The 24,310-nt window shown below is 45.7% G+C and overlaps 1 protein-coding gene across 19 annotated transcripts in view; it reads right to left on the bottom strand.

The window, feature by feature from the left end:
• Positions 1–24,310, bottom strand: part of NFASC (neurofascin) — a 106,328-nt gene that overhangs the window by 30,347 nt on the left and 51,671 nt on the right. For 14 of the 19 annotated variants that reach the window (XR_014856615.1, XM_085083078.1, XM_085083082.1 and 11 more), the window contains 9 exons: positions 23,937–24,038; positions 22,817–23,014; positions 19,826–19,896; positions 18,077–18,299; positions 16,072–16,187; positions 14,683–14,887; positions 10,315–10,437; positions 8,836–9,009; positions 4,273–4,287 (listed from right to left, as the gene is read on the bottom strand). Coding sequence is in view for 18 of the 19 variants with exons in the window: in XM_085083078.1 (XP_084939204.1) it covers positions 4,273–4,287; positions 8,836–9,009; positions 10,315–10,437; positions 14,683–14,887; positions 16,072–16,187; positions 18,077–18,299; positions 19,826–19,896; positions 22,817–23,014; positions 23,937–24,038 (1,227 nt within the window). In the remaining variant the exon portion in view is untranslated. The remainder of the gene's footprint in view (positions 1–4,272; positions 4,288–8,835; positions 9,010–10,314; positions 10,438–14,682; positions 14,888–16,071; positions 16,188–18,076; positions 18,300–19,825; positions 19,897–22,816; positions 23,015–23,936; positions 24,039–24,310) is intronic. The other 5 variants (XM_085083090.1, XM_085083091.1, XM_085083097.1 and 2 more) reach the window with 2 other exon arrangements.

Below are 24,310 nucleotides of genomic sequence, written 5' to 3'. Positions count from 1 at the left end.
ATCTCAAGGATCAAATATTCCCCAAAGAAAAGGGATCAGGGCTTTCGTAGGGCTTTGAAATCCATCCTCGAGTAAGAGCTGGGAGGATTAAAGGGGATCTGAGTATCTCAGAGATCTGATATCCCCCGAAGAAAAGGGATCTAGGCTTTCCTGGGATTTGAAATTCATCCCCTGATGAGGGCTGGGGGGATCAAGGGGTTCTGAGGGATGTGAGATCTCCCAAAAAAAAGGGATCAGGGCATTCCTGAGTTTTGAAATCCATCCCCTGATGAGGGCTGAGGGGATCAAAGTGGATCCGAGCGATCTCAAGGATCACAGAGATCCCATAACCCCCAAAGAAAAGAGATCCAGCCATGGACAATCCCTTCCCGATGTCCCCTCTGGCTGCCACCAGCAGTGACAAAGATCCCAAAGGGATCCAGGCTGGCACTCCCAGCCCAGCTCCGTTTTTCCTTGGAAATCCCATCCATCCTTCCTCCAAACTGCCGCGACATTCCCGATTTTTGAGGAGGAACTGGAGCTGATTTCCTTCCCAGCACTCCAGGGCTTGGGCAGCGATTTTAGGGACAGGATGGAGCGCCTGGAATTTGTGGGATGAGGGGAGAAAAAAAAATCCCCAGTGCTGGGCAGAGCCTGGAATTGCTCCGAGCGGGGAGAAATCTCCCAGGAAATTCGGATTAAAACCACCAGGAGCAATTTATCCCGTCTGGGAAGAGCTAAAGGAGCACTCAGGTCTTTAATTGTCTCCTTTCCGAGGCTTTTCCTGTCTGGAAAATCCATTTATTCCCTCTCAGGGAAGGATGGGGGGAGAGAGAGGGTCTGGTGATGGATGGGGGGAGGCAGCAATTAAGGATTTCGTTAATGAGAGATGCTGAGATCTTGTTCCTCCTCCCCAGCCGGGATGGAGCGGGAAAAAAAAAAAAATAGAATCCAAATATTCCACAAAAAAAACCCGTTTGAAGCTCGGATTTGGGGAAAAAACCAGCAGAGAGGAAGAATCCTAAAAGAAAAATGGGATTTTTTTAGGGGAAGAGCTAAGGAAAAGACACAAATCCTGCTCAGAGTTGGATAATTTAGTGAGGATTTTTTTTTTTTTTGGCCCAATCCCAATCTCTGCTGCTTTTTAATTATTTAAAGATGCTTTTAAAGCGTTGTTGGGCAGCAGCTTTCCCTGGGGTGTGCCTACCAAATAATTAGGCTTGGAGGAACGGGGATGAATTTTTCATGATTTTTGATGATTGGGGCCGAGTACATTTGCGGAGGTTTATTTTTAATTCTTCCTGGTTTCTACTGATAGCACAGGATTGGAGAATCTCAAATCCCACAGGTTTTTTATGTTCGTTTTTGGAGTTTTTTTATGTTCATTTTCGGGTTTTTTTATGTTAATTTTCAGGGGTTTATGCTTATTTTCAGGGTTTTTATGTTAATTTTTGGGGTTTTAATGTTCATTTTTGGGTTTTTCATGTTCATTTTCAGCTCCCCACCACCTCAACCAGACCAATCTGTCATTCCTCATTTCTTTTTAAGAATGGGAAGGAAGAGAAAAAAGACAGGAAGCAGAAAGACAGGAAAGATCTATTCAGAAAGAGAGGAAAAAAATCAAAATAAAATCGGGAAGAGACATCACTGTGACAAAACCAAAGGACAAGGGACACCGAGGAGGCAGGAGAGCAAATCCTACAGGTGCAGAGAGAATTCCTGCACTTGTATCCCTCGGGAAGAGAATTCCCTGGGAAGTTTTCCTGCCTGGGCTGAGCGAAGGCAAAGCTGGAAAACCCTCGGAGCGGGAAATGGGGAATTGTTGGTGTTCTGGATTTTTTGGGATGAGTTTGGGGTCGGCTACACCCCCTAGAACTTTCTTTAATAGGGAAAAACTTGTGTATCATAGGGGAAACCTCACTTTAATAGGGAAAAACCTGTATGTAATAGGGAAAAAACTGTGTGGAATAGGGAAAACCCCATTTCAATAGGGAAAAACCTGTATGTAATAGGGAAATCCTGCTTTAATAGGGAAAAATCTGTATATAATAGGGGAAACCCCACTTTCATAGGGAAAAATCTGTATATAATAGGGAAAACCAACTTTAATAGGGAAAAACCTGTATGTAATTGGGAAAACCCCATTTTAATAGGGAAAAACCTGTACATAATAGGGAAAACCCCACTTTAATAGGGAAAACCTCTATATAATAGGGGAAACTCCACTTTAGTAGGAAAAATCTGTGTATAATAGGGAAAATGCCACTTTAATAGGGAAAAACCTACATATCATAGGGGAAAACCCACTTTAATAGGGAAAAAACACTCTTTAATAAGGAAAAACCCTTTTAATAAGGAAAAACCCTGTTTAATAGGGAGAAACGGTTTAACCATTCCATTTCCAGCTGGGAAAAAGCTCTCCCACCGCTGGAATGTGGGAAACGCCTGCTGGGTGTGGAAAAAATCCCAATTTTTCGGGTCTGAGATGTGGGAATCCTATTTGGGATTTATTTGCAGGGCGATCGCCGGGATTTCCAGGGCAGCGGGAGGAGCTGTCCGTGGTGCTGGAAAAGGGACTCTTCCCCTGCTCCCGAGGGGAATTTGGGAATTCCCGAGCGGGGGGATTTTAATTTTGGGGGATCGCGAGGAGGGCAAAGCCAGCGGGAGGCTCCATGCAGAACATGCGCAGCTCAACCCTTTCAATGGGCACCGGGAATGGGGAGGAATCTCCTGGGAAACCCGCAGGGAACTCCGTGAGAATCCTAAAAATCCCAAATATCCGGCAGCGGGGTCCTGGGAGGATCCCAAAGGAGGTGGGGATGGCCGTAAATGTTGGTGGTTTTGTAGGGTGGGGATGGCGAGGCTGAAAATGGGAGAGGGGTTTGGGTTTGAAACCCTCTGTAAGAGGGGAAAAAAAGATATTTAATAGGGGGAAAAATCCCCTATTTACTAGGGGGAAAACCCTTCTAAAATAGGGGGAAGCCACTCTTTAATAGGGGAAAAAAATCCTTTAAAATAGGGGAAAATCCCTCTAAAACAGGGGGGAAAATCCCTCTTTAAGAGGGAAAAATCTATTTAATAGGAAAAAACCCATTTTAATAGGGAAAAAACCCTCTTTAATGGGAGAGAAAACTCCTATTGTTCAGGGGGGAAAACCCTTCTGTAAAAGGGAAAAAAGATCTTTAACAGGGGGGAAAAACCCTCTTTAATAGTGGAAAAACCCTTCTAAAATAGGGGGAAACCCCTCTTTAATAGGGAAAAAAAACCCCTTTAAAATAGAGGGAAACTCCCAGTAAAATAGGAGGGAAATCTCACTAAAATGGGGGGAAATCCCTCTTCAAGAGGGAAAAAACTGATATAATAGGAAAAAAAACCACTTTATTAGCGGAAAACCCTCTTTAATAGGAGAGAAATAATTATGAGAGAAAACTCCTATTAATCGGGGAGAAAACCCTTTTATAAAAGGGAAAAAAGGTCTTTAATAGGGAAAAAAACCCTCTTTAATACAGGAAAAAGGAACTCCCTAAAATAGGGGGGAAACCCCTCTTTATCAGGGAAAAAACTGTATGTAATAGGGGAAACCCCACTTTAATGGGGGAAAAAACCTCTTTAATAGGGAAAAAACCACCTGTTTAGCAGGGAAAAAACTGTTTAATAGGGGAAAAAAACCCTGTTTAATAGGGGAAAAACCCTGTTTAATAGGGGAAAAAACCCTGTTTAATAGGGGAAAAAAAACCTATTTAATAGGGAAAAAAACCCTCTAATATCAGGGGAAAAACCCCTTTAAAATAGGAGAAAACCCCTCAATAGTAGGGAAAAAAACCCAATTTTAATGTCCAACTCGCCTCTCCTTTGGCCTCACCTACTCCGTGGCCAATGCGGTTTGGTTTTAGGGGATTTTTGGGGTTTTTTTTGTTTTTATGGGATTTTTTTGGAGAACCTTAGAACCCTTTTAGGAGTCACCCTCATCCCTGGAATGATAATTTTTCCCTGGAATGACAATTTTTCCCTGGAATGACAATTTTTCCCCGGAATGACAATTTTTCCCTGAAATGACAATTTTTCCCTGAAATGATAATTTTTCCCTGGAATGACAATTTTTCCCCGAAATGACAATTTTTCCCTGAAATGACAATTTTTCCCCGGAATGACAATTTTTCCCCGGAAGGATCGGAACGCCCAATGGGATCCTGGGAAGGGTGGCCATTGGAAGGGTTTTAACGAAGTTTTTTCCGCTTAATTGGCAGCCCGGGAAGCTCCTCGGCCCCATGCCGGTTACCTCCGGTACCCTACCTGGGCTCGGCGTGGCTTCGGGGGAAAAACCGGGAAAACAACGGGAAAACGGAGAGAAAGAGGGGAGAGAAAAACACAGGAATTTATCAAACGACCCCAACGCGCCGCCGGGAGAGCCGGAGTCACCGGAGAGGAGAGAGAGAGGGGGAGGAATGGGATTGGTTGTTATTTTTGGGGGGTTTTGACATTTTTTGGGTTTCATTTTTTTGGGGTTTGCCATTTTTTGGGTTCCATTCTTTAGGGTTTGACAGTTTTTGGGTTCCATTCTTTGGGAGTTTGACATTTTGGGGTTTGCCTTTTTTTGGGTTTCGTTCTTTAGGGTTTGACAGTTTTTGGGTTCCATTCTTTGGGGTTTGACAGTTTTTGGGTTCCATTTTTTGGGGTTTGACAGTTTTTGGGTTCAATTCTTTGGAGTTTGACAGTTTTTGGGTTCCATTCTTTGGGTCTGTCATTTTGGGGTTTGCCAATTTTTGGGTTCCATTCTTTGGGGTTTGACATTTTTTGGCTTCCATTTCTTTTTGGGTTTGTAATTTTTTTGGGTTCAGTTCTTTGGGTTTACCTTTTTATGGCTTCCATTTTCTGGGGGGTTTGCCAATTTTTGGGCTCCATTCTTTGGTTTAGCCATTTTTGGGGGTTTGTCATTTTTTGGGTTCCATTTTTTAGGGTTTTGCCTTTTTTTGGCTTCCATTTCTTTTCAGATTTGCCATTTTTGGGTTCCATTTTTTGGGGTTTGCCATTTCTTGGGGTTTGTCATCTTAGGGTTCCATTTTTTTGGGTTTGCCATTTTTTGGCTTCCATTTTCTGGGGGGTTTGCCATTTTTTGGGTTCCATTCTTTGAGTTAGCCCTTTTGGGGTTTGCCAATTTTTGAGTTCCATTTTTGGGAGTTTGCCATTTTTTGCATTCCATTCTTTAGGGTTTGCCAAGTTTTTGGCTTCCATTCTTTGGGTTTGGCCATTTTTTGGCTTACATTTCTTTTCAGATTTGCCATTTTTTGGTTCCATTTTTTGGGGTTTGCCATTTTGGGGTTTGCCAATTTTTGGCTTCCATTTTTTGGGTTCAATTCTTTGGGTTTACCTTTTTTATGACTTCCATTTCTTCTCAGATTTGCCATTTTTGGGTTCCATTTTTTGGGGTTTGCCATTTCTTGGGGTTTGTCATCTCTGGGTTGCATTTTTGGGGTTTTGCCTGTTTTTGGCTTCCATTTCTTTTCAGATTTGCCATTTTTTGAGTTCCATTCTTTGGTTTTGCCATTTTGAGGTTTGCCAATTTTTGGCTTCCATTTTTTGGGGAGTTTGACATTTTTTGGGTTCCATTCTCTGGGTTTTCCCTCTTTTTTGGCTTCAATTCTTTGCAGTTTGCCATTTTTTGGCTTCCATTTCTTTTCGGGTTTGCCATTTTTGGGTTCCATTCTTTGGGGTTTGCCATTTCTTGGGGTTTGTCATCTTTGGGTTCCATTTTTGGGGTTTGACAGTTTTTGGGTTCCATTTCTTTTCAGATTTGCCATTTTTGGGTTCCATATTTTTGGGGTTTGCCACTTTTTGAGGTTAGATTCTTCAGGCTTTGCCATTTTTTGGGGGTTTGCCATTTTTTGGGTTTCCATTCTTTGGGGTTTGCCATTTTTGGGTTCCAATTTTTTGCGGGTTTGCCATTTTTCGGGTTAGATTTTTTAGGATTTGCCATTTTGGGATTCAATCCCCATTCCCTGGAACGTGGGAATCAGGGACAAACCACGTTAAACACCCGGGAGGTGCCAGAGGTGACACCGAGGTGACACCGAGGTGACAATGGGCTCACTAAACTCAGTCCTTGAGCGGGGCTTTAGGTCTAATCCCAACAAAAACCGGTTTTGACACCGAATTTCCCCTCGGGGTTTGATTTAAACTCCGAGTCTGAAGGAGTCTGGCAGCAAAAATCCACCTCGGGATTTTTGGGTATTCATGAGTTTAATTTCCCTAAAATCTGCTTATTTTCCTCAAATTCCAGCCTAGTCTTCCCCTCAGCTCTGGGCGCCACCTGACATGTGTATTTTATATAAAATTGATCCAAATCCATTAAAATTTACGCCCTGAAAGGTGCAAATTTCATCTGCTAATTTATTTATCTGCAATTTTTTAAAAATCTGTAAACTTTATCTGTTTATCTGTAAATTTTACCTCTTTCTCTGTAAATTTTATCTGTTTATCTGTAAATTTTATTTGTTATATTGCTTATCTTGCTTATCTTGTTGTTCACGTCCAGAAGTAAATTTGGCTAAGAAAATTGTTTATCTGTAAATTTTCTCTGTTTACCTGTAAATTTTATCTCTTTATCTGTAAATTTTCTCTGTTTACCTGTAAATTTTATCTCTTTATCTGTAAATTTTATCTCTTTATCTGTAAATTTTATCTCTTTATCTGTAAATTTTATTTGTTATATTGCTTATCTTGTTCATGTCCAGAAGTAAACCTGGCTAAGAAAATTGTTTATCTGTAAATTTTATCTGTTTATTTGTAAATTTTATCTGTTTATCTGTAAATTTTATCTGTTTATCTGTAAATTTAATTTCTTATATTGCTTATCTTGCTTATGTCGTTATCCATGTCCAGAAGTAAACCTGGCTAAGAAAATCTATCTATCTGTAAATTTTGTCTGTTTATCTGTAAATTTTGTCTGTTTATCTGTACATTTTACCTCTTCATCAGTAAATTTTATCTGTTTATCTGTAAATTTTATCTGTTTATCTGTAAATTTTATCTGTTTACCTGTAAATTTCATGTTTATCTGTAAATTTTGTCTGTTTATCTGTAAATTTTGTCTGTTTATCTGTAAATTTTACCTCTTTATCTGTAAATTTTACCTCTTTAACTGTAAATTTTACCTCTTTAACTGTAAATTTTATCTCTTTATCTGTACATTTCACTTCTTTATCTGTAAATTTTTTCTGTTATCTCACCATTTTCCACGTCCAGAAGCAAACCAGGCTAAGAAAATCATGGCAAACCACCTAAAACCACCAAATTTTCAACTCCAACCCCAATCCCTGATCCCTCACAATTCCTTTTCAAGCAATTCCAGGCTGCAATTTTGCTCTTCCTCCCCCAATCCCATAAATTCTGCCGGATTCAGAATCGTCAGGAAGAGTTTTATTCCCACCAGATCCGGGCAGGGATCGTTTTCCCCACTCAGCCCCATTAACAGGGCAGAGGGGATGGAGGGAAGGAGACCAAAACCCCATTAAATCCCAATTTCAATTAAATTTAAAACCCAACCCCAGCCCCATCAGCCGAGCCTAAAGAGGGGGAAAGTCGCTCTTGGTTCCCTCGGGGCTCCGGAGATTCCACTTAGATTTGATGGATGTTCCACAGTGGGGATTTTATCTGATTTCGGGGCTGAGATTGGGGCTCTGGAGGCTCTGTAGGGTCGGGTGATGCCCAGGGGGTGACACTGGGGATTTTATCTGATTGTGGACATCCACCTCGGCAGGAAAATCCACGTCTGGCACTCCTGGGGTTTTTTTGGATTCCCTGATTCTGGTTTTTTTTGGGATTTTCCGTGGGCTGTCACGGTTCTGTTCTTTGGGTTTGCCATTTTTTGGGTTCTACCACCACCACCCACACCACCACCATTCTTTGGGGTTTGCCATTTTTTGGGTTCCCTTTTTTGCGGTTTGCCAATTTTTTGGGTTCTATTCTTTGGGTTTGCCATTTTTTGGGTTCCATTCTTTGAGTCTACCAATTTTTGGGGTCCATTCTTTGGGTTTTGCCATTTTTTGGGGTCCATTCTTTGGTGTTTGCCGTCTTTGGGTTCCATTTTTTGGGTTTGCCATTTTTTTGGGTTCAATTTTTGGGGGTTTGCCATTTTTTGGGTTTGTCATTTTTTGGGTTCCATTTTTTGGGGTTTTCCATTTTTTGGGGGGCGTTTGCCATTTTTGGGGTTCCATTTTTTTGGGTGCACCAATTTTTGGGTTCCATTCTTTGGGTTTTACCAATTTTCAGGTTTGCCATTTTTTCGGGTTTGCTATTTTTCGGGTTCCATTCTTTGGGGTTTGCCATTTTTTTTGCTTCCTTTTTTTTGGGGGGGATTCCATTTTTTGGGGTTTGCCATTTTTCAGGTATACCATTTCTCAGGTTTGCCATTTTTTGGGTTCCATTCTTCATGCTTTACTATTTTTTGGGGTTCCATTTTTTTGGGGTTTTCAATTTTTTTTGGGTTTTCCATTTTTTTGGGGTTTTCCATTTTTTGGGGGGTTTTCCATTTTTTAGGGTTCCATTTTTGGGAGTTTGCCATTTTTGGCCTCCATTTTTTTGGGTCTGCCATTTTTGGGGGTTTTCCATTTTTTTGGGGTTTGTAATTTTTTGGGGTTTGCCATTTTTTCAGGCTCCACTTTTTGGGGTTTGCCATTTTTGGCTTTCATTTTTTTTGGGTCTGCCATTTTTTTGGGTCTGCCGTTTTTGGGGGTTTTCCATTTTTGGGGTTTGCCATTTTTTCAGGTCTGCCATTTTTTGGGGTTTACCATTTTTTGGGGTTTGCCATTTTTTCAGGCTCCACTTTTTGGGGTTTCCCGACCCGGGAGCTGCCCTTACCTTCATCCAGCAGCGCCGGCGACTCCTCCACCAGCGGCTCCCCCTCTCCCACCTGGGTTCGGGCGCGGAGCTCGAAGCGATAGCGGGAAATGGGGTCTGTCCTCTGCAGGGTGAAGCGCGTCTGGTTCGGGGAAAGGTTCTCCACCACCGTCCGGCCCGTCCGGGATCCGTTAACTGCCGAGGGAAATCGGGGCTCAGGAATTTTCTGGGGTTTTCCAGCTGTGGGGTATCTGTGGGGTCACTGTGGGGTCTCTGTGGCGTCACTGTGGGGTCTCTGTGGGTCACTATGGGGTCACTTTGGGGTCCCTGTGGGGTCACTGTGGCATCACTGTGGGGTCTCTGTGGGGTCACTGTGGGGTCACTGTGAGGTCACCATGAGGTCACCATGTGGTCTCTGTGCGGTCACTATGTGGTCACTGTGAGGTCACTGTGAGGTCACCGTGGGGTCACTTTGGGGTCTCTGTGCGGTCTCTATGAAGTCACTGTGTGGTCACTGTGGGGTCACTATGTGGTCACTGTGGGGTCTCTGTGGATTATCTGTGTGGTCACTTTGGAGTCTCTGTGGGGTCACCATGGGGTCACTGTGAGGTCATCGTGGGGTCACTATGAGGTCACTATATGGTCACTTTGGGGTCACTTTGGGGTTACTGTGAGGTCCCTGTGAGGTCACTTTGGGGTCTCTGTGGGGTCACTGTGAGGTCACTGTGTGGTCACTGTGTGGTCACTTTGGGGTCTCTGTGGGGTCACTGTGTGGTCACTTTGGAGTCTCTGTGGGGTCACCATGGGGTCACTGTGAGGTCATCGTGGGGTCACTATGAGGTCACTGTGAGGTCACTTTGGGGTCACTTTGAGGTCTCTGTGGGGTCACCGTGGGGTCACTTTTGAGTCACTGTGGGGTCTCTCTGGGGTCACTGTGGAGTATCTGTGGGGTCACTTTGGGGTCACTATGAGGTCACTGTGGGGGTACCGTGGAGTCACTGTGAGGTCACTATGTGGTCACTTTGGGGTCTCTGTGGGGTCACTGTGAGGTCACTATGTGGTCACTATGTGGTCTTTTTGGGGTCACTGTGAGGTCTCTGTGGGGTCACACTGGGGTCACTATGTGGTCACTTTGGGGTCTCTGTGAGGTCACTGTGAGGTCACTGTGGGGTCTCTGTGGGGTCACTATGTGGTCACCATGGGGTCACTGTGGGGCTCAGAGCCATTCCAGTGGGCAGGGAAGGATTAGGGACATTCCGGCTCTGAGCATCACTTCCTAAAATTTGTTTTGTGCTGAGCATAAAACCCACTCAGGCTGCACCTAAAATCTTCCCAAAACCCACAGATTTTCCCTCAAAAACTGAGTCTGGGAAGCTGCTGAGCTCCCAACACTTTGTCCCACCACGGAATCCTCCGGTTCCTCATGGGTCTCCCTGCTCCGGGAAAAACCGGGAAGAATTCCCGGATGGAATGATCGCGAGGAGGAGCCGCGGGACGTACAGGGCCGGTAGCGCAGGGTGTACCCCGTGATGATCCCGTTGGGGTGCTCGGGGTGATCCCACTCCAGGTTGATGATCTCCAAGTTGGGCTGCCGGATCCGCAGGTACCTGGGGGAGCTGGGCACTTGGAGAGGGGAGAGAGGGGAGAGAGGAGAAAACACGCCCGGGATGACAAATCCTGAACCGCTGCACCCGCCGTGCTCTGAGATCCTGCATGGATTGCACAAGGATTGATCCCAAAAACCGTGAGCCAGGTGGCTCAACTGCACCCACCACAGGCTCTGAAATTCCATACGGATTGCAGAAGGATTGATCCCAAAAAATGTGAGCCAGGTGGGAATTTCAAATCCTGAACTTCACCCACCACAGGCTCTGAAATGCCACACGGATTGCACAAGGATTGATCCCAAAAACCATGAGCCAGGTGGGAATTTCAAATCCTGAATTTCTGCACCCACCATGGGCTCTGAAATCCCACAAGGACACAGAGATCACACAAGGATTGATCCCAAAAACTGTGAGCCAGGTGGGAATTTCAAATCATGAACTTCTGCACCCACCACGAGCTCCGAAAATTCCACACACCCCAGATGGATTGCACAAGGATTGATCCCAAAAACCACGAGCCAGGTGGGAATTTCAAATGCTGAACTTCTGCACCCACCACGGGCTTCAAAATCTCCACATGGACACACAGATTGCACAAGGACTGATCCCAAAAACCGTGAGCCAGCTGGGAATTTCAAATCCTGAATTTCTGCACCCACCACGGGCTCTGAAATCCCACAAGGACACACAGATCGTACAAGGATTGATCCCAAAAACCATGAGCCAGGTGGGAATTTCAAATCTCACACTGCTGCACCCACCATGGGCTCTGAAATCTCCACATGGATTGCACAAGGATTGATCCCAAAAAATGTGAGCCAGGTGGGAATTTCAAATCCTGAATTTCTGTACCCACCACAGGCTCCAAAATCCCACAAGGACACATAGACTGTACAAGGATTGATCCCAAAAACCATGAGCCAGGTGGGAATTTCAAATCTCACACTGCTGCACCCACCATGGGCTCTGAAATCTCCACATGGATTGCAGAAGGATTGATCCCAAAAACCATGAGCCAGGTGGGAATTTTTAATCCTGAATTTCTGCACCCACCACGGGCTCTGAAATCTCTACAAGGATTGCACAAGGATTGATCCCAAAAACCGTGAGCCAGGTGGGAATTTTTAATCCTGAATTTCTGCACCCACCATGGGCTCTGAAATCCCACAAGGACACAGAGATCGCACAAGGATTGATCGCAAAAAATGTAAGCCACGTGGGAACTTCAAATCATGAACTTTTGCACCCACCACAGGCTCCGAAATTTCCACACACCCCGGATGGATTGCACAAGGATTGATCCCAAAAACTGTGAGCCACGTGGGAATTTTAACTCTTGCACTGCTGCACCCACCACAGGCTCTGAAATCTCCACATGGATTGCAGAAGGATTGATCCCAAAAACCGTGAGCCCAGTGGGAATTTCCAGCAGAGAGCAAATCCCAATCCCATGGGATCCTCCAGCGAGGCCACAGAGCTGGAGCACAGATCCAGCCCTGCTTCTCCTGCTGGATACAAATTTCCCAACCTTCCTTACTCACTCTGCCCATCCCAAAATTTTCATCCCGAAGAAGATCAAAATTTATCAAGGTTTTTATCTTAGAAGATCAAAATATCCCCAAAACTCCTCTTAACTCCCGTTCCACTTCTCCTCTTGGACACGAATCTCCTGACCTACTTTACATCCCTCACCCATCCCAAGGTTTTCATCCCAAAAATTTCTCTTGGGACAACAAAAAGGATCCCAAAAAGTCCTCAACTCCAGCCCTACTTCTCCTGTTGGACCCAAATTTCCTGACCTTCCTCACACCACCCACCCATCCCAAAATTTTCATCCTGAAGATTCCTCTCTTAAAACCCCAAAAATTGGCTTCTCTTATCCCAAAAAATTGCTGGGAAGTGGAATTCCAGATATCCTCCACAGGGAGCTGCTGCCCACCACTCCTCACCCTAAGGAATATTTGGGATTTTCACTGCTAAAGGAAGGAAAGAATTATCCAACCTGGATTTAAATTATTCTCCTGATTTCCTCTTAATTGTGGTGTTTTAATTGGGGGAAGAGAGATCGTGGAGCTCAGGGATTTATTTTTAAGGTGCAGGAATATCCTTCATTTGGGGTCAATAAAAGGGATTGGTGGTGTAGGAAAAATAAAAATCCCCGTTTTCCTGGCGATGAGAGGAAAATCCAATGTGGTTATTAAAAGGTTATTAAAAAGTGACCTTGTTGTCACCCCAAATGTCCAAATTCACCCCAAAACCCCCAGAACGTGGAGTCACAACATCCCTGCCTGAAAAACCTACAGGAATCAAACCCTTCCTCCTGAAACTACATTAATTATCCACAGAAAATCCTTAAAAAATGAGAATAACATCCAAAAAAAATGCGAAGGAAGAGGCAGCGCTGAGAGGTGCTGGGATGGGGTGGGGAGGAAGAGAAAGGGGAAAACCCCACAACGTTTTGAGACGAAATTTCTGAATTTTTTGTCATGTTTTCCATGACATTTTGTTCCCAAATTCCCTCCCGTGCTGCAGGGAAAAGTCACTTCCAGCCGCTGGAATTGCAGCTCCAGCCCAGAATTATCGGCAAGTCTATAAATAGCTCCCGTGCTGGGATAAAATTAAACCTCAGAGTTCATCCCTGGCGCAAGAACGAGGTGATCTCGCCTCAAAAACCTGGCAGGGGAAGCAGGGATGTCCTTCCAGAAGGTTCTGGGAAGGTTTTCCAGCCTTTTCCGGGATGGATCCATGCAGGGTCATGTCCCCAAAGCGTGGTTTGGGGACATTGGGGACACTGAGCTGTGCCTGGGGAAGGGTTTTGGGAATATTCCTTTTGCTCAGTCCGAAATAATCTTGGCTGAGGTGGGCAGAGCACCTGGCAGGGATGCTTTTGGGGATTTTTTGGGATTTTTGGGGGGATTTTTTTGGATTTTCTGGGGACTTTTTGGTGACTTTCTGGGGATTTTTCAGGGGACTTTTTGGGGGATTTTTTCGGGGATTTTTGGGGATGCTGAGGGGGTCAGCACAACCCCAGCTGTGGCTTCAGGAATGTCACAAACAGTGAGGTGTCCTGAGCACCTGGCAGGGATGTTTTGGGGATCTTTTTTGGGATTTTTGAGGGATTTTTGGTAGCATTCTGGGGATTTTTCAGGGGACTTTTTGGGGGACATTTTCAGGGACTTTTTGGGGACGCTGAGGGGGTCAGCCCAAATCCAGCTGTGGCTTCAGGGATGTCCCCAAGAGTGAGGTGTCCTGAGCACCTGGCAGGGATTTCTTGTTGGTTTTTTTGTGATTTTTTGGGGGATTTTTTTTACTTTTTTGGGGATTTTTGGGGGTCAGGGACCAACCCCAGTTGTGACATCAGGGATGTCACCAACAGGGAGGTGTCCAGAGCAATTGGCAGGGATTTTTTGGGGGGTCAGGGACCATCCCCACCTGTGGCACCAAGAGTGAGGTGTCCAGAGCACCTAGGAAGGATTTCTTGGTGGGGTTTTTTGTGATTTTTTGGGGGATTTTTTTGACTTTTTGGGGGATTTTGGGGGGTCAGGAACCATCCCCAGCTGCAGCTTCAGGGATGTCACCAACAGTGAGGTGTCCAGAGCAATTGGCAGGGATTTTTTTTTTATTTTTTTGGGTCTTTGGGGTCAGGGACCAACTCCATCTGTGGCTTCAGGGATGTCCCCAAGAGTGAGATGTCCAGAGCACCTGGCAGGGACTTCTTGGTGGTTGTTTTGCAATTTTTGGGTGACTTTTTTTTTACTTTTTGGGGGATTTTTGGGGATCAGGAACCATCCCCAGCTGCGGCTTCAAGGGAGGTGTCCAGAGCAATTGGCAGGGATTATTTGGGATTTTTGGGGTCAGGGACCATCCCCAGCTGTGGCTTCAGGGATGTCACCAACAGTGGGATGTCCAGAGCACCTGGCAGGGACTTCTTGGTGGTTGTTTTGCGATTTTTTGGTAAATTTTTTGGGATTTTTTGGTGACTTTTTTGTGGTTTTTTGGGGATTTTTTGGGGGATTTTTGGGGGATTTTTGGGGCTCAGGAACCATCCCCAGCTGTGGCTTCAGGGATGTCACCAACAGTGAGGTGTCCAGAGCACTTGGCAGGGATTTTTGGGGGATTTTTGGGGTCAGGGACCAACCCCATCTGTGCCTTCATGGATACCCCCAACACCAACACTCACCAAAAATCCCTCATTTTCCCCTACACCTCCAAACCACCCGAACCTCTCCCACCGGGACACCATTCCCATCGGGATCATTACCTCCTTCAGGGGTTGGGAACTCCTTCACCTCGCTGCGGGGTCCATCACCCCGGCCGTTGGTCACCACCATCTCCAGCTTGTAGTTGCTGTAGGGGAACAGCCGGGACACGACGCCCCGGTTCCGATCCCCGGGAAAACTCACAAACTGACGCTTCTTGGACACCCACAGGTTCTTCAGCAGGCTGCTGTCTCTCCAGAAATACGCCTTGGGGAAACAGCCGGGCCAGCTGAAGTTTTTTTTCCCGGTTTAAATGTGATTTTTGGGGTTTTTTTTTACGTTAAAAAGCGGGGTTTTGGCGTTAAGAGCGGTGGAGGGTTTTTAGGGGAATGAGTGAAGCTCCAGGAGGTAATTCGAGGGTTAAGAGCATCCCGAAATCACTGGGCTCAGGTTAAAGCTGTTCCTAATTCCTGAGATTTTAAAAATTTAAAGATAAAAGAATTTTTTAAAAAAGGGATTCTCCCATTCTGCTAGGGTAGCAGCGGACAGAGAAAGGTGGGAACCACCCAGATGTAAGAAAAGCCTAAATTTGGGAAATTTCCCATTTGAACCCTTGTCTTGAAATCCTATTTTGTGCAGAAACAAGAATCCATTCGGAAAATCCATTCAGAAAATCCATTCAGAATGGGGAAAAGGAGAGCCAGAGGAAGACTGGCTTTGGAATGCTGGAATTCTTGGCTAGACATGAGGTTTTGGGAATGGTTAAAGAGGTTTTGGGAATGTTTAAAGAAATTTTGGGAATGTTTAAAGAAATTTTGGGAATGTTTAAAGAAATTTTGGGAATGTTTAAAGGAATTTTGGGAATGTTTAAACGCCAAGGGAAGGGCTCAGAGTTTGGCTTGGTTTGAACAGCTCCACCCTCTGTGCATCAGCAGCAGATGTTAAATATTAAATATGAACCCGGAAAGACGGATAAATATTAAATAGAAACCCGGAAAGACAGATAAATTTTAAATAGAAATCTGTAGAGACAGATAAATATTTCTGGGTTTAAATATAATCCCAGAAGGACCTGGAAAAACTCGGATCCATTTTGGCTTTAGTGCCCAGTTAGACTGTGGGTTTAGGCTTTGCAGGGGTTGTTGGTCAGTAAAACACGCTGTCAGGATTTTGGGGATGACACAAAACCTGACCTGCATGGCCAAAACCGTCCCAACCCCTCCCTGATTCCTTGGAGAATCCCAAATCCCACAGCCAAGCAACGGGAGAAGTTCCCAACCCCATCCTGAACACCCCAAAGTGCAACCCAAGGCTTCTCCAGGGTGACCAAAGGGAAGTTTTCTGTCATCCCCACAGCCAGAAGTTCCATCAGGTGGGAGTTTTAGGGTTTTTAGCTGGGTTAGAGGTCAGTGCCGGGGATTTGGGATCGGGGGATTTGGGATTTGGCTCACTCTGTACTCCTTGAGCTGTCCCTGGATGGTGTCCAGGTGCACCCTGGTCCAGGTCAGAGCTATGGCAGTGCTGTTTAGCACTCTGATCCTGACATCCGTGGGGGCAGCCTTGGGATCTGGGCGGGCAGGGATAGAGCAGAGTGGTCAGCAGGGAGCTGGAGTGACCCCGGAGCTCGGACAGATGGACAGACAGATATTCTTACCATGCTTTTCCCATCAAAAATCCCATCAGCCCCATGATGGTTCCACCCTCTTCCATTGGAAAGGGAGGAAAATAAATCCTATTTCAACTCCTTCAACCATGATGAGAACATTCCTGACCCCATTAAAAGCAGGAATGACCCTGGAGCTCGGACAGATGGACACACGGACACTTCCTGTGCTTTTCCCATCCAAAATCCCATGAGCAACAACCCTGCCATGGTTCTGCCCTTTTCCACAGGAAAGGGAGGAAAATAAATCCCATTTCATTCCTTCAATCAACAGGAGAACATTCCCAATCCTGTTAAAAGCAGGAATTCCTGCCTGACCTCCCTCTCCAGGTGAAGTTTCCCAGCACAACCCTTTCCTGCCTCACTTTGGACCCCAAACTTCCAAACCCACCTCATGTCCTTATTTTTAATAGGAATTTGGCCAATTTTCTGTGGATCCAGTTGGGATTTTACCTCCTTTTTACAGCTCCTGCTGTGTGTGGGAATCCGGAGTGAAGCAGCTTGGATGTGACTATTTTTGGCAGAGTTTTTTGGGGTATTTTGGGTTTTTTAACACATCCCACCCCTCAAATAGAGGCAGGAGAAGCTCTGGTCTCCCTGCTTTGCCTCCATACAACACCAGAGGCTCATCCAGTCATGCATGGTCACCTGTTTTATCCCAAAATTCCAGCTTTGATCCCAATTTCTGTGCCCTGTTTGTGCCCTTTGGCTTCAAACCTGGAATCTCCCGGCTTTATCCACCTTCCTTCCCGAAAATCCCAAAGTCCCACCGCCAGGACACCCCTGACACCCCAAAATCACAGGAATTCCTTTGAAAATCCAGCAGCTGGCAGCAAACCCCGTTATCCCAGCGGGATTGGGATGATGGAAGTCAGGAGTCTCAGAAGTTACAAGCACAGGATGTGATCCCAGTGATCCCGAGAGGGAAAGGACAGGGAGACCTTCTATAGCCCAGGTGGCCATGGATAAGGACATTTTCCATACCCAGGTGGCCATGATAGGGACATCTTCCGCTGTCCAAAGTGGCCATGATAGGGACATTTTCCATATCCCAGGTGGCCACGGATAAGGACACTTCCACAGCCCAGGTGGCCACGATAAGAACATTTTCCACAACCCAGATTGCCCTGGACAGTGACATTTTCCATATGTCCCTATTTTCCATAGCCAGGTAGCCACGGATAAGGACAATTTCCACAGCCCAGGTGGCCCTGACAGGGACACCTTCCACTGTCCAAAGTGACCATGGACAGGGACATTTTCCACAGCCAAGGTGACCATGGATAAGGACACCATCAAGAGCCTAGGTGGCCACAGACAGGGACACCTTCTACTGTCCCACGTGGCCATGGACAAGGACATTTTCCATGACCCAGCTGGCCATGGATAAGGACATTTTCCATGACCCAGCTGGCCATGGATAAGGACATTTTCCATGACCCAGCTGGCCATGGATAAGGACATTTTCCACAGCCAAGGTGACCATGGATAAGGACATTTCCCACAGCCAAGGTGACCATGGATAAGGACATTTCCCACAGCCAAGGTGACCATGGATAAGGACATTTCCCACAGCCAAGGTGACCATGGATGAGGACATTTCCCACAGCCAAGGTGACCATGGATAAGGACATTTCCCACAGCCAAGGTGACCATGGATAAAGACACCTTCCACTGTCCATCTCCTCCAATCCTTGTCCAACCCAAACCCCAATTTTCACCCCAAACCCCACACCACCCACACCCTACAACACCCCCATCCCTCCCCTCCCTCCCTCCACGCCAACACTCACAATCCTCCCCGGAATATCCGATGTACGTATCCGGCTCTGGGGCTCTCCCAAAGTCGTTCTCCGCCTGCACCTTGATCTCGTAGGGCACGAAGATGGGCGTGTTCCACACCACGTGCCGCGCCCCGCGCACCGTCTCGTTGTACCAGCTGCCGCGCGGCTCCCGCCGCCGCCAGCGCACGATGTAGCGCAGGTTGGGCCCGAAGGCCTGCGTGGCGTTCAGGGGCTTCGCGGGGGGAAACCGAGAGGGGAGAGTGAGAAGAGAAATCATGCCTGATGGTGTTTTCCGTTTTCATTTTTACGTATTTTATATAGGCTTTTATATGTTTTCTGTACCCTTAACCTACTCGCCTGGATGGTGTTCAGAGGCTTCGGGGAAAAGAGTGAAATTGAGAAAAGGAAGTGAGAAGAGAAATCATGCCTGATTTTTCTTTTTTACATATTTTATATAATTTTTTCTTTTTCTGTGCCCTTAACCTACACACCTGCGTGGCGTTCAGAGGCTTCATGGAGGGAAACTGGGAAGGGAAAGTGAGAAGAGAAATCACGCCTGATGGTTTTTTCCTTTTCCTTTTTTATGTATTTTATATAGGCTTTTATATGTTTTCTGTGCCCTTAACCTACATGCCTGTGTGGTGTTCAGGGGCTTTATGGAGGGAAACCGAGAAGGGAAAGTGAGAAGGAAATCATGCCTGATGTTTTTTTCCTTTTTCTTTCTTATATATTTTATATGCCCGTTTATATGTTTTTCATAACCTTAACCTACTCGCCTGGATGGTGTTCAGAAGCTTTGGGGAAAGGAGCGAAACGGAGGAGAAAAGGAATTGAGAAGAAAAATCATGCCTGATGGTTTTTTCCTTTTTCTTTTTTATATATTTTATATAGCCTTTATATGTTATTTGTACCCTTAACCTACATGCCTGCATGGTGTTCAGAGGCTTTGGTGGAGGAGAACCAAGAAGGGAAAGTGAGAGGAAAAATCATGCCTGATGGTTTTTCCCTTTTTCATTTTGATATATTATATATATTTTATAAAATCTATATGTATTTTCCGTAGCCTTTATATGTTTCCAATATTCCAATCTCCATTCCCTCTGCTATTCCAGCCTTCCCCACAGCTCATCCCTGATCTGTGGCTGACACCTGCTGGTGCAGGGAGCAAAGCAGGAGCTGCACCCTGAATCCTCTGATCCTAATTATTCTAATTATTCTTTTCATCACAGACCTTCTTGGCACTAAAAATGGCCTTTCTGGTGTCTCCTGATTTTTATTTCATCACAGAATCGTGGAATGGTTTGGGTTGGGAAGGAGCTTAAATCCCAATATCCCATCCCAATCCCATCCATCCCATCCCATATCCCATCCCATATCCCATCCCATATCCCATCCCATCCCATATCCCATCCCATATCCCATCCCATCCCAATCCCATCCCATATCCCATCCCATCCCAATCCCATCCCATATCCCATCCCATATCCCATCCCATCTCATTTTCCCATTCCATCCCATCCCATATCCCATCCCATCTCATTTTCCCATTCCATCCCATCCCATATCCCATCCCAATCCCATCCCTGCCATGGCCATGGAAAAATTCCCCAATCCCAGGTTGCTCCAAATCCCATCCAACCTGCCCTTGGACAATTCCAGGGATGGAGCAGCCACGGATTTTCTGGGAATTCCATCCCAGCCACTCCCCACCCTCTCAGGGAAGGATTCCATCCCAAAATCCACCCGAGGAGAACTCACAGTCCACGTTATCTCCATGTTGTTCTTTTGGGTCCCAGCACCTTGAACTCCTGTCGGGTTTATCTCAGGACCTGAAATAAATGATAAAACCCCCAATAAATTAAAAAAAAATGAATTTTTCAATGTCAAAGCACAACCGCTGAGGGGTTAAAACCCCACAAGCCAAAAGTCCTTCCGAGACACAAGTCAATGGCCTGAATTTTCCAGAAGTTCCCATTCAGGTTAATGGGACACGAGACTCTCAGTCCTCTGGAAAATCAGGCCATTTATTTATTTAGGAGGCTCTTTTTTGTTCCCCCAGGAATGTCCTAAATCCTTGAAAGGAACCCATTGTGGAGGAGATCCAGGGGCAGAGTTTGTCGCTCCGAGCCCGAGATGTGTCGGGCACTGTCGGGAGCCAACACTAGATGCCAGCAGATCCTGCAAAAATATCCCTGGAATGGAAGATTTCCTGCAAAAATATCCCTGGAATGGAAGATTTCCTGCAAAATGTCCCTGGAATGGAAGATTTCCTGCAAAAATCTCTTAGAATGGAAGATTTCCTGCAAAAATCTCCCTGGAATGGAATATTTCCTGAAAAAATATCCCTGGAATGGAAGATTTCCTGCAAATATCTCCCTGGAATGGAAGATTTCCTGGAAAAATATCCCTGGAATGGAAGATTTCCTGAAAAATATCCCTGGAATGGAATATTCTCTGCAAAAATCTCCCTAGAATGGAAGTTTCCCAGCAAAAATCTCCATGGAATGGAAGTTTCCCAGCAAAAATCTCCCTGGAATAGAAGATTCTCTGAAAAAATCTCCCTGGAATGGAGGATTCCCAGCAAAAGTCTCCCTGGAATGGAATATTCCCAGCAAAAATATCCCTGGAATGGAAGAGTCCCTGCAAAAATCTCTTGGAATGGAAGATTTCCAGGCAAAAAGATTGGGAAAACTCATGTGCCCCGTTGGGTAAATCTATTTTTAAGGATGGAGGGAGGAATTTCCTGTGGAGTATGGTGGATTCCAAGGATAAAAAGATGGGAAAAAATCATTCATGTGCACTTTTGGGTAAATCTGTCTTTAGGATGGAGGGAAAAATTCCACGTGGTGAGTGGTCAATTCCAAGGACAAAAAGAGTGGGAAAAATTCACTCACGTGTCCCATAAGGTAAACCTATTTTTGGGATTGAGAAAAGAGTTCCCCACAGAAAGTGGTGGATTCCAAGGATAAAAAGACTGGGAAAAAATCATTCACATGTCTCATTGGGTAAACCTATTTTTGGGATGGGGGGAAAAATTCCCCATGGAGAGGGATGGATTCCAAGGATAAAAAGACTGGGAAAAAACATAATTCGTGTTCCCTATTGGGTAAATCTATTTTTGGGATGGAGGGAAGAATTCCCCATGGAGAGCGGTGGATTCCAAGGACAAAAAGACGGGAAAAAAATCATTCATGTGCCATATTGGGTAAACCTATTTTTAAGATGGAGGGAAAAATTCCTCGTGGTGAGTGGTCAATTCCAAGGAAAAAAAGACTGGGGAAAAACTCACTCACCTGCCCCATTGGGTAAACCTATTCTTGGGATGGATGGAAGAATTCCCCACACAGAGCAGTGTATTCCAAGGATAAAAACACTGGGAAAAAATAATTCAGCTCTCATTGGGTAAACCTATTCCTGGGATGGAGGAAGAATTCCCCATGGAAAGCAGTGCATTCCAAGGACCAAAAAAATGGGAAAAATTCACATGCCCCGTTGGGTAAACCTGTTTCTGGGATGGAGGGAAGAATTCCCCACAAAGAATGGTGGATTCCAAGGATAGAAAGACCGAAAAAAAAAAATCATTCATGTCCCATATTGGGTAAACTTATTCCTGGGATGGAGGGAAGAATTCCCCACGGAAATTGGAACATTCCAAGGACAAAAAATCCTGGAAAAACTCACATGCCCCATTGGGTAAACCTGTTTCTGGGATGGAGGGAAGAATTCCCTGTGGAGTATGGTGGATTCCAAGGATAGAAAGACCGCGAAAAAAAAAATCACTCATGTGCCCTATTGGGTAAACCTATTTTTGGGATGGAGGGAAGAATTCCCCATGAAAAGCAGTGCATTCCAAGGACAAAAAAATGGGAAAAATTCACATGCCCCATTGGGTAAACCTGTTTCTGGGACGGAGGGAAGAATTCCCCACAAAGAATGGTGGATTCCAAGGATAGAAAGACTGGGAAAAAATCATTCATGTCCCATATTGGGTAAACTTATTCCTGGGATGGAGGGAAGAATTCCCACGGAAATTGGAACATTCCAAGGACAAAAAAACCAGGAAAAACTCACATGCCCCATTGGGTAAACCTGTTTCTGGGATGGAGGGAAGAATTCCCCACAAAAATGGTGGATTCCAAGGATAAAAAACCGCAAAAAAAATCATTCATGTGCCCTATTGGGTAAACCTATTTTTGGGATGGAGAGAAGAATTCCCCACGGAAAGCAGTGCATTCCAAGGACAAAAAAATGGGAAAAATTCACATGCCCCATTGGGTAAACGTGTTTGTGGGATGGAGGGAAGAATTCCCCACAAAGAATGGTGGATTCCAAGGATAAAAAGACTGCAAAAAAAAATCATTCATGTGCCCTATTGGGTAAACCTATTTTTGGGATGGAGGGAAGAATTCCCCACAGAAATTGGTGCATTCCAAGGACAAAAAAACCAGGAAAAATTCACATGCCCCACTGGGTAAACGTGTTTGTGGGATGGAGGGAAGAATTCCCCACGGAGATTGGCGCATTCCAAGGACAAAAAAACCGGGAAAAACTCACATGCCCCATTGGGTAAACCTGTTTCTGGGATGGAGGGAAGAATTCCCCACAAAGAATGGTGGATTCCAAGGATAGAAAGACCGCAAAAAAAATCACTCATGTGCCCTATTGTGTAAACCTATTTTTGGGATGGAGGGAAGAATTCCCCACGGAAATTGCTGCACTCCAAAGACACAAAAACCCGGACAAACTCACGTGCCCCGTTGGTCTGGTAGCGCTCGGAGGGCAGGCTGGGCACGCTGCTGCCCACGTCGTTAACGGCGATGACGCGGAATTGGTAATTAACGTAGGGCGAGAGGCTCAGCAGGGCCGTGTTGACGCTGCCGGGATACCGGGAGTGGTTGTGCCACACCCCCGGCTGGAAGCGATCCTCCTCGAACTGCACGATGTAGTCTGGGGACAGGTGGGAGAAGGATGGGATGGGGTTTGGTTTGATTTTCCCTGGATGGGAAGGAAGGGATTTTGGGGACGGGGATTTTGGGAGTGGGGATTTTGGGAACAGGGATTTTGGGGATAGAGATTTTTTGGGATGGGGATTTTGGGGATAGAGATTTTTGGAGATGGGGATTTTGGGGATAGAGATTTTTGGAGATGGGGATTTTGGGGATAGAGATTTTTGGAGATGGGGATTTTGGGGATAGAGATTTTTGGAGATGGGGATTTTGGAGATAGAGATTTTTGGAGATGGGGATTTTGGAGATCCTCCTCGAACTGCATGATGTAGTCTGGGGAGAGGTGGGAGAAGGATGGGATGGGATTTGATTTGATTTTCCTTGGCTGGGAAGGAAGGGATTTTGGGAACGGGGATTTTGGGGATGGGGATTTTGGGGATAGAGATTTTGGGGACAGAGATTTTTGGAGGTGGAGATTTTGGGGATGGGGATTTTGGGGATGGAGATTTTGGGGATGGGGATTTTGGGGAGAAAGGGATTTTGGGGATGGGATTTTGGGGATGGGATTTTGGAGGTGGGGATTTTGGAGATCCTCCTCGAACTGAGCGATGTAGTCTGGGGACAGGTGGGAGAAGGGTGGGATGGGGTTTGATTTGATTTTCCCTGGCTGGGAAGGAAGGGATTTTGGGGACAGGGATTTTGGGGGTGGGGATTTTGGAAACGGAGACTTTGGGGGTGGGGATTTTGGGGATTGGGATTTTGGGGAGAAAGGTATTTTGGAGATGGGATTTTGGAAATGGGGACTTAGGGGACGAGGATTTTGGGGAGAAAGGGATTTTGGGGATGGGGATTTTGGGGACGGGGATTTTGGGGACAGGTGTTCTGGGGACAGGGATTTTGGGGATGGGGATTTTGGGACAGACCCGTGATGGGGCTGTTGTTGTCATCGCCGGGGATCCACGTCAGCTTCACGCTCCTCTCAGCCAGGTCCGACAGCTCCAAGTCCCGCGGCCGGTCGGGTCGTTCTGTTGGAATGGGATCAGTGAGGCTGGAATTGTCCCAGGAATTGTCCCAGGAACGAGTCCCAGTTCCCACCACCTCTCCCAGCCCCTGGCGGGATGTGCTCCAGGGCACGATCCACGTCCTGAGGCTCTTTGTGGGACTGGAGAAGGTTTTAAAAATATAAATGTGGTCATTTCAGACAGTGCCTTGCCTGGAAATGTTGCGCCTTTCCCAGAAAAATCCTGCCTTTCCCAGAAAAAAACCTGCTTTTCCCAGAAAAAAAACCTGCTTTTCC

Source organism: Lichenostomus cassidix, chromosome 26 (assembly GCF_008360975.1).
Source record: "Lichenostomus cassidix isolate B80296 chromosome 26, HeHo_3.0, whole genome shotgun sequence".
NCBI classification, from domain to species: Eukaryota; Metazoa; Chordata; class Aves; order Passeriformes; family Meliphagidae; genus Lichenostomus; species Lichenostomus cassidix.
This window is presented reverse-complemented; position numbering and strand designations above follow the sequence as displayed.